The following is a 10,201-nucleotide window of genomic DNA, read 5'->3' as shown; positions in this document are numbered from 1 at the left end:
TCGCGATCGAAAAACAAGAGACAGAATCAAACCAACGGAGTTTACTTGCAGCCCAAAAAATATAACAATAAAATTTGCTCATCTCGAGCGCAAAAAACAAAAGGCAATAAAACAAGACTTAGAACCGTTGGTTTGATTACATCTTATACAGGGTTAGTTAGATAAATTAATTAACCATATATTAACCATATAAAATATTATATATATATATGAATTATATAATATATTAATTATAATAATTTAATTATACAATATGATTTACAATAGATTAAAATATAATAAATTATAATATATAAATCATATAACACATCAATTAATAATTCTACAGAATCCTACAATATTAACAATTTGACTTTAACCGCTCTAACATCCCGCCCCCCTTGAAAGGATTTTCAATTGGTAATAGTGCGAGTTTGTGGATTGGACGGCGTATTACTCCTTTTGGGGTTTGCACATCAACAACACGAACCAAATTATCTGGACCCCTGATGCAATGCACGATTCGGCCCATCAACCAGCGTTGTGGAGGCATATTGTCTTCATGGATTAAAACCAGAGCCCCCTCGGTGATGTTAGATTGTTCTTCTGTCCATTTGGTGCGTATCTGCAGCTCATTCAGATAGTCTCTAGACCATCTGCGCCAGAAGTGATGTTTGACTGCGGTTATACGAGACCATTTATCAATTAATGAAGTAGCTTCATACTGAGGACTTGGTTCAGATAAAGTTTTGAGCGGCCCACCGATAAGAAAATGTGCTGGCGTTAGCGCTTCATAATCGCTCGGGTCACAAGAATGAGGTGTGATTGGTCGCGAATTTAAGATAGCTTCGATTTCAATCAGTGCTGTTCCAAGCTCCTCAAAGGTGAATCGAGTATTTGATAATGTTCGATACAGATGGCCTTTCGCGCTTTTTACAGCCGCTTCCCATAGACCTCCAAAGTGAGGTGCTCGGGGCGGTATAAAATTGAAATTTATGAATTGGTTGCTGCAAAAGGTCTGCAGCATCACTTGATTAGACTTCTCGAAAAACATCCTTTTTAACTCTGCTAGTTTGTTGTTAGCCCCAACGAAGTTTGTGGCGTTATCGCAATAGATGTCTGATGGTAACCCTCGTCTACCGATTAACCTTTTCAGTGCTGCAATAAATGCCTCCGTAGATAAGTCTGACACGGCTTCTAGATGAGCTGCCTTTGTAGACAAACAAACGAACACGGCTATATAGGTCTTATATGGAACCCGTCCCCGAATTCGGAGATACGTTAATATCGGACCGCAAAAATCTACCGCAGTACGCGCGAATGGACGGCTTGGAGTGAGGCGTTCGATTGGGAGATTACCCATCATTTGATTGAGTAGTTTGGGTTTATAACGCACGCAGTGAATACACGAGTGCACGACTCGGCGTGCAATTTCTCGAATATTAATTATCCAGAAGTTTAGTCGAGTAAGGGCAATTAGTGCTTTTGCGCCTGCATGATAGTTGCACAAGTGTATATGCCGAACATAAAGTTCCACAAAATAACAGCCCTTCGGCAACAAAATAGGGTGACGTTGGCCTACTGAGATGTCACTCAGCTCGAGGCGACCTCCCACCTTTAGTAATTGATAACCGAATACATTGTCCAGGAAGGGATTTAGATGCTTTAATGTACCTTTGGCTGGGTTCCCTCGTTGTAGGCGTTGTATATCAATTTCGAAGAATTGCTGTTGGATGACCCAAATAATACAGTGCAATGCCTTTTGTAGCTGAATAGGTTGGAGGGTACATTCTCCGTTCTTCAATTTATTCTTGGTTACATGATAAAAACGCTGTACCTGCGCTATTACTCGTAGCATCTTAGTGTATGAACTATATCTTGACAATACCTGTAATACGTAGTTGTCTTCATTTGTGTTAACGAATACAACCTTTCGCGTCTCTTTATTGACTTCTTCCATATCCAGGTTGTGACATTTCAAATGCGGCCAGTATTTATCAGCGAGTAACAAAAATTCCGGCCCCGTAAACCAACAAGACTCTGATAATTGGCGGATGTTACAGCCGCGCGACACAACATCTGCCGGGTTGGATTGGGTAGGAACGTGTCTCCATTGCCCATTTGCGGTAATATCTTGAATTTCCGCTACTCGATTGCCAACGAATGCAGACAGGGTTGATGAGTGCTGCTTCAACCAATGTAATACAATCTGTGAATCAGTCCAAAAAAACGTTTCACCCTTAAATTGCGCAAATATTGGTTGGACCTTCTGATACAGTTTGGCAAGAAGTAAGGCACCACAGAGTTCTAGTTTAGGTAGCGACTTCCGCTTTATAGGTGCCACACGGGATTTTGCAGTGAATAGCCTGACCGTCACCTTACCTGATGTGTTTTGTGATCGGAGAAATATACAGCAACCATATGCGCGTATTGAAGCGTCACAGAAGCCGTGTACATCAACCTGTTGATAGTTTATGGATAGGCAGTATCTCGGCACCTTAACCGATGAAAGCGTTGTAAGATCTTGAATAAATGTTTTCCAAGCTGAGTGAAGATTTTGAGGGACTGACTCGTCCCAGTCCACACGCAAAAGCCACAATTCTTGCATCATAATTTTTGCTACGAGTATGATCGGTGCTAGTAATCCAAGCGGGTCGAATAATGAAGACGCAAGGGATAAAATGGTGCGTTTTGTTACAATTTGACCTGGTTGCGCATTGAACGAAAATAGGAAAACATCTTGCATTTGGTGCCACTTGATGCCTAGGGCGCTGGTGACTGTATCTGTATCAAGATTCAAACTCTTTGTTGTAGTATCGCTGATGAAGTCATGATGGTTTGAATGCCATTTGTCAAGATCGAAGCAACCCTTCTGTAGAATGGCCGTTAACTGATGTCTGATATTGGTGAGTTGATCAATGGAATCTGCTCCACCTAAGAAGTCGTCGACAAAGAACGATGATTTAATGAGTGCAGCGCCTATTGGGTATTGTGTTTCAAATTTGTCCGCCAAATACTGCAAACTCCTGGTTGCTAGAAAAGGTGCTGATGCAGTACCATAAGTGACTGTATTCAACTCGTAAGTACTAACAGGATCGGACTCCGTATCTCGCCAAAAAATATATTGGAATTTTCGATCTGGTTCATCTATCAGTATCTGTCGGTACATCTTAACAATGTCAGCCGTCAAGGCATATCGGTGCAAACGAAATTGAAGTAGCAACAAATATAACTCCGGCTGAATTGTCGGGCCGACCAGTAGAATATCATTTAATGAACGTTGCGAAGTTGTTGGACATGACGCATCAAAAACCACCCTCAGCTTGGTCGAAGTGCTCGACGGTTTTAAAACACAGTGATGAGGGATATAATAATGAGGTTCGTTGGTTTTCGGAGTCTCAACACGCGTCATGTGTCCGAGCTCTCGATATTGTTTCATGAATTCTTGATAGTCTTGCTTCAGTGCACGATTAGATGACAATCGCCGTTCTACAGAACAAAAACGGCGTAAGGCGATATTGTGTGTCAAACCAAGACAATCTGGCGAATCTTTGAATGGTAACCGAACGACAATTCTTCCCATCGCATTTTGGTGGACCGTTTCACGATATAATGACTCACACGCACCATGTGCTGGTGACCATGACTTTGAAGCCGATTGCACTTCCTCTATCTTCCACATCATTTCTAATTGATCGGAGACTGTATCTTCAACTGATAATAGGCATTTTGCTGCTGGTGATGCAAATGGCTGACCCTTGTACTTGCCAGATACAATCCATCCTAATAGTGTTTTTTGAAGTACTGGAAGATTTTCACCTAGTTTGATTTGACCGACAGACAAAATATCAAAGAAACTTTCAGCTCCAAGCAAAAGATCAACGCGCTTGGATTTAAAGAATTGCTCATCGGCGAGAGGTGTATTTGGTGGAACCTTCCACGACGATATATCGATTTCAGAACTTGGTTGATATGCGATGTGATTCGTAATACCAAAGTTTAAAGCAAGTTCAAAATTTGAATGACGAGATTTGATTGATGTGAACGTCTGATACTTAATGTTGGTCAACGAACTACCAATACTGGAAACATGCAACCGATGTTTATGTTTTGCTAAACTAAGCTTCTTTGAAAACTCCTCCGTTATGAAGTTGACCTGAGAGCATGAATCAAGTAAGGCTCTACCCACTTGATAACTTCCCGATGAATCCTTCACTAAAACCAATGCAGTGGCAAGAATTATTTGCTCGGCCGATGACATATTAAGATGGGGATGGCTGGCAACGTTGTCGTTGGGCATAGCAGCGTGTTCTGTGCGTCGTGATGATCCCGCGCTCTTAATATTCGTTGGCAATTGCGAATGATGCAAGAGAGTGTGATGTGGCTTTGCGCAAACCTTACATTTAAACGTTGATGTACAATTAACCACATGATGGCGTGGCGATAAGCAGTTTATGCAGAGTTTTAGGCTCTTCACCTTTTCAAACCTTTGAACCACCTCCAGTGCCTTAAAACGATGACAATTCTGTATTAGGTGTTCATTGCTAGAACAAAATGAGCAAGAATTGCTAGATGTAGATGCAACAAATGCGTATTGTTTTGAGCGTCTGTTAGTCTTGGAGTTAAGACTATTAGGTTTACGTTGTGATGATGACTGATTGCCGTTTCCACTGTCAAGTGATTCGAGAAACTGGCAATGTCTATCCAACAATTTTGAGCAATCTTCCCAACTGGGTAATGTGTCAAAGTTACGCGATTCATTCCATTTCCTACGTGTAATTGCGTCCGTTTTTTGCATGATTAGCGAGATAAGTAGAGCCTCACATATTTGTTTCTCTGTACCTAGCGAACAGAGTGAACCATACAAAGCGGATGCATTGTTTACCAGACTACGGAGTTGTTGGCTTGACTGACCCGATACTGCTGGTAGATCAAATAGTGTCGCGATATTTTCGGCGAAGATTAGGCTATTATTGGAATAGCGCGATTTAAGCCTATCCAGAGCCTTTGGATAGTTTTCATTCGAAATAGGAAATGCCTGTACTGTCTCTAGAGCTTGACCAGTAAGGCAGTTCAGCAAGTGATTAAATTTTTCAATATTTGTGAGGTATATTTCGCGATCTATGATTTGGAGAAACGAATTAATAAAATTGTTATAATCCGAGTACTTACCACTGAATGTAGGTAATTTTAACAGTGGTAATTTTTTTACTTGAGGTGGGCATCATTGCTGTTACGTCTAGCACTGATGCATTGTGGGCCTCTTCCTGCAGTTGAGACATGATTAATACTTTGGTGGAAACGTATAGGTCTTCTAATTCATCTCTAGCTGAGTCAGTTGCATCTAATTTCTCGATCAACGTCTGAAAAGCTAAGATTTGTTTAAAATATGATTCTAAAATACCTAGTCGACATTTCAGTTCTGGTTGTGAGAGCGAATTACTCTTTCCTTTGACGAACGTCTTGATCCTTGAAATGCTCGCTTTCGTCGAGGCTCGCTGTTGTTTTAGTTCTGACAGTTCTGCCGTAGTGGTTGGCTCTGCCGTTGCCATTGAAACAGTTGTAGATACTTGAGAACAGCAAGGGATTTGACGAAGTCGAAAAGTCACAATAACAGCAGCGAACTTTCCGAAATTGAACTGCTCTTACGGTGGTTGTTGTCAGACGCGACGTTGACGAATCCGCCCACTTACTGATTGGAAGCAAATATTAACCAGTAATCAACAAGTAAGTTAACTTGTTGTTGTTGTTGTAATTGTTCAGCGTGACCTTGATGCGGACACGAGGTTCTATTTGGCGCTTAGCAGAACCTAAGCCGAGAACCATAGAATGCACAATAGTACACACGTACGATAGTATATAGTATATATGTACAGATGTACGATATTATTAAAATTAGCACACTTTAGATATATAACCGTTTAGGAGCAATACTCACACGAGCACATTATGGTTACAAATTAATCAAAAACAATAAAAGCGAAAGTATGTACAATCAACAAGTAAAGATAGCTTGTTGTTGTTATTTTAATTGTCGAGCACGACCTTGATGCGGACACGAGATTCTATTTTGAGGTTAGCGGACCTAAACCGAGAACCACCAATTGCACAAGAGCATATACGTACGATAGTACATATGTAATATATATATAGATGTACGATATATTATAATGGTTAGCACACGTTAGCTATATAGCTGGTTAGAAAAAGTATTCACACGCGCACATTAATGGTTACAAATTATCCAAAAACAATAAAAGCGAAAGTATGTACAATCAACAAGTAAAGATAGCTTGTTGTTGTTATTTTAAATGTCGAGCACGACCTTGATGCGGACACGAGGTTCTGATTTGAGGTTAGCGGACCTAAACCGAGAACCACCAATTGCACAAGAGTATATACGTACGATAGTACATAGGTAATATATATATAGATGTACGATATATTATAATGGTTAGCACACGTTAGCTATATAGCTGGTTAGAAAAAGTATTCACACGCGCACATTATGGTTACAAATTAACCAAAAACAATAAAAGCGAAAGTATATACAATCAACAAGTAAAGGTATCTTGTTGTTGTTATTTTAAATGTCGAGCACGACCTTGATGCGGACACGAGGTTCTGATTTGAGGTTAGCGGACCTAAACCGAGAACCACCAATTGCACAAGAGTATATACGTACGACAGTCCACAGAATAGCTATCTGGAAGAAATGTACACACGCGTACACTAATGATTACAAACTTAATAAGAAAAAATGATTACCACACGTGGGTAATATTTAGATTTTTTAACAAATTGGAGATTAATAACCACTATTAAAATTGCAAAAAGTCCTGTCACGGTCGCCAATGTAAATTATAAGCGTTTTTATAATTGGGTTTTATGATCTTTATTTCAATTTCTTTCACAATGTAAATTATAAATGTTTTTATAATTGGGTTTTGATTTCATTTAATTTATACAATTGAATTTATACAATTTCGGTTATTGATTGTTTAATCACTTTTTTATGTGTACCCGTGTGTTGACACGTTCGCGATCGAAAAAAAAAGAGACAGAATCAAACCAACGGAGTTTACTTGCAGCCCAAAAAATATAACAAAAAAAATTGCTCATCTCGAGCGCAAAAAACAAAAGGCAATAAAAACAAGACTTAGAACCGTTGGTTTGATTACATCTTATACAGGGTGTAATTATTATATATGAATTATATAATAAATTAATTATAATAATTTAATTATACAATATATGATTTACAATAGATTAAAATATAATAAAATATAATATATAAATCATATAACACATCAATTATAATAATTCTACAGAATCCTACAATATTAACAATTTGACTTTAACCGCTCTAACAGATAATTTTATCAATTTCTTCAGACTGTATTTTGTCGACCAACCAAATAAAAATATGCGCGTGTAATGTAATAAATAAATTTGGTCTTCCGTACGCGCGCACAAAAGTCATGACGTCTTGAATATATTTTTGCATATGACATGGAATACCAATATATATATATATATAACAAAGTTAATAGATTCAAAACACAATGGCAAATATATTCAGTAATACAAATATTTAAGCACAAACGCCGTGCACACGCAAAGACGACCAGAAAAGAACTGCGGCTCTGCTCAAGCACGTCAAAAAGCACTGTTGTATTTCTGACAACCAATTACCGGGTACTTATCCTCAGCTACCGACTACTTTACATAAATATATTATTATATTGTATGACAGGATTGCATATAATGAAAATATAAAAAAAAAATGTGTTTTTCTTTTATTATGTTATTTAAAATTTAATTCCTGGATTGCTTCAGGATCAGAATTCTTTACGAAGTTATTAAATTTCTTCTTATTAGAATTAGCAACAAAAAATCTGCTCATTAGTAGGCATCCGAGAATGGCGAGACAAAAATAAAAAAAAGAAATTTTGTGTAAGCTGCTTGAGCTCAATTTCAAATCTGAATTTTATTAACAATTTTCCAAACTATTTATACAAAATATTTTACTATAATTTACAATATTTTTCCTAATAATTTTAATTGCGGCACATTCAAGTGTGTCATATCGACATGTGCAGAATAGTAGCACAGAAAAGAAAAGTGTCAAATAGCAATTGTATACTTGCTATGACCAAATATTCTACTTGCATTGCGGTGGTTCGCATTACATATTACATTGGTTAACATAAAATAATTTGTGCATAAGCACTTTCAAAAATACATAAAATAATTTATTGTTTGTTTTTGTTTACATTGGTTGCGCTATATACAACATAATCAATAATATCAATAGTTTTCTTCAATAATTCAAGTTATTCATAATAATTATTTAGAATTACAATGTTTATATTCGTTATATTTACTTCACAAAAAAGTATGTAATATGGTAAGAAACAATGTAGAAGAAAAAAAATCCAATAGAAAAAAAATTGAGCTTGTAGTAAAGAATGCAATAAAATATAAGTTTTTAATAATTTTATTTTAAAGTTTCTTTTCAACTAACAATTATGTTGCTTCGATAACAACGAACTTAAAACTTGAACGTATGTGTTTTAAGAAACAGGATTGTCAAATTTTTATTTGATTTGTGATTTATTAACTTCTGTTTTTGATGATGCCACATGAGCGCCACATCACTCCCCCACCAGTGGTTGAGTAGAAACGATGCCACGTTATATGTACTTGATCCTATGTCAAAAATCTGACAGGTAATCGAATAACTCTGCCACTGGATGCGCTATGACCAGAGTTGAGCTCCTGCTGAGGTCTTCGTATAGGTTGTGCATCTGGACTTGACTGAAGTGAAATATATCGTGACAACTGTGTGTTTGATTCGATTTCTTCATTCAACAAGTAAGCCGCCTTCACTCTATCAATGCTCACTTGGACAGGTCGGTCTTTGATTAAAATGGTAATAAGCTTACGATCACGCCGTATCACTTTGTATGGTCCGTCATAAGGTGATTTCAAGGGAGGTCGAACGTTATCATCCCTTAGGAACACGTGTGAACACGTCTGCAGGTCTCGTTGAACGAACGTTTTCGCTTTTGCATGATTTGAACCTGGAACCGGACATAATTGATCCATGGTCTCCCTAAGAAAAATTGCGAATTCGGAGTCACATCCGATGTGAGACGTCTTCTCAAAGAATTCTCCTGGAAGCTTAAGAGATGTACCATATACCATTTCCGCTGGACTAGCTTGGATGTCGTCTTTGAACACACTCTGTAAAGCCAGCAATATCAGTGGTAATTCCTCTGTCCACCTTTGATTAGACTTACACTTCAGTGCAGCTTTTAGTGTTCTATGAAATCGTTCCAGAATTCCGTTCGAATGTGGATGTCGCGAACTTGTACGTAGATGTTTAGTACCAATCAACTGCATAAGTTCAGCGAACAACTTTGATTCGAACTGCCTCCCTTGATCTGTAGTGATCTCTGAAGGAACGCAATAGTGTGAAACCCATCCCGTGATGAACGCCGCAGCTACTGTGTCTGCACTAATGTCCATAATGGGAATAACAACAGGCCACCGGGTAAATCGATCTATGCATGTCAGGCAGTAGCTGTATCCGTCTGATGGTAGTAATGGCCCCACGATATCAAGGTGTACTGCTGCAAATCGCCGGTCAGGTGCCTTGAAGGTTCCGAGTACTGTTTTGTTGTGTCTATCTATTTTAGCTCGCTGGCATTGTGGACATGTTTTTACCATTTTTGCTACATCCCTTTTAATGTTTGGCCAGACAAATCGTTCACTGATCAGTTTTGCCGTGGCCTTGCTGCCTGGATGACCTAAGTTATGTATGGTGTGAAAAACTTGTGAACGAAATTCATCTGTGATCCACGGTCGCACATGCTTTATTGAGAAATCGCACGTAATAAAATTCGATGAACTAGGTAGATGCACCAATTTAAGCTGAAGCGAAGTCTTGGCCTGTGATAAGAGTCGTTGCAGCTCCATGTCATTTCTTTGGCTCTTTCCTAATTGATCAAAGTCAATCTGCTTTTCCCCCTGTATTGATTCAATGCGTGACAGGAAATCAGCAACGCTGTTGTCTTTACCGGGAAAATGTCTGATATCGGTAGTAAACTAACCTATGTAATCCAGATGACGGAGTTGCCTGGCCGATGCTTTTTCAGGATTTTGCTGAAATGCAAAAATGATGGGTTTATGATCAGTTAACACCGTACAGTTCCTG

At 38.4% G+C, this 10,201-nt stretch overlaps 2 protein-coding genes across 2 annotated transcripts; both read right to left on the bottom strand.

Moving 5' to 3' along the window:
* Positions 1 to 368: 368 nt before the first annotated feature.
* On the bottom strand, positions 369 to 5,261 carry LOC119663918 (the record flags this gene model as incomplete). Its single annotated transcript, XM_038073508.1, has 3 exons — positions 5,192 to 5,261; positions 3,838 to 5,100; positions 369 to 3,762 (listed from the first exon to the last, which is right to left on the bottom strand). Coding segments are annotated over exons 1-3 (4,727 nt in total), but the record flags the coding sequence as incomplete, so codon positions are not given.
* Positions 5,262 to 8,691: 3,430 nt separating this feature from the next.
* LOC119663917 lies at positions 8,692 to 9,513 on the bottom strand. The gene has a single exon (XM_038073507.1). It carries the CDS (start codon positions 9,511 to 9,513, stop codon positions 8,692 to 8,694), a length of 822 nt encoding a protein of 273 aa, XP_037929435.1.
* Positions 9,514 to 10,201: the final 688 nt, after the last annotated feature.

This window comes from Teleopsis dalmanni, unplaced genomic scaffold, assembly GCF_002237135.1.
Source record: "Teleopsis dalmanni isolate 2A unplaced genomic scaffold, ASM223713v2 unscaffolded_contig_1110, whole genome shotgun sequence".
Classification (NCBI taxonomy): Eukaryota; Metazoa; Arthropoda; class Insecta; order Diptera; family Diopsidae; genus Teleopsis; species Teleopsis dalmanni.
Note: the sequence above shows the minus strand (reverse complement) of the source record. Positions and strands in the feature narration are given on the sequence as shown.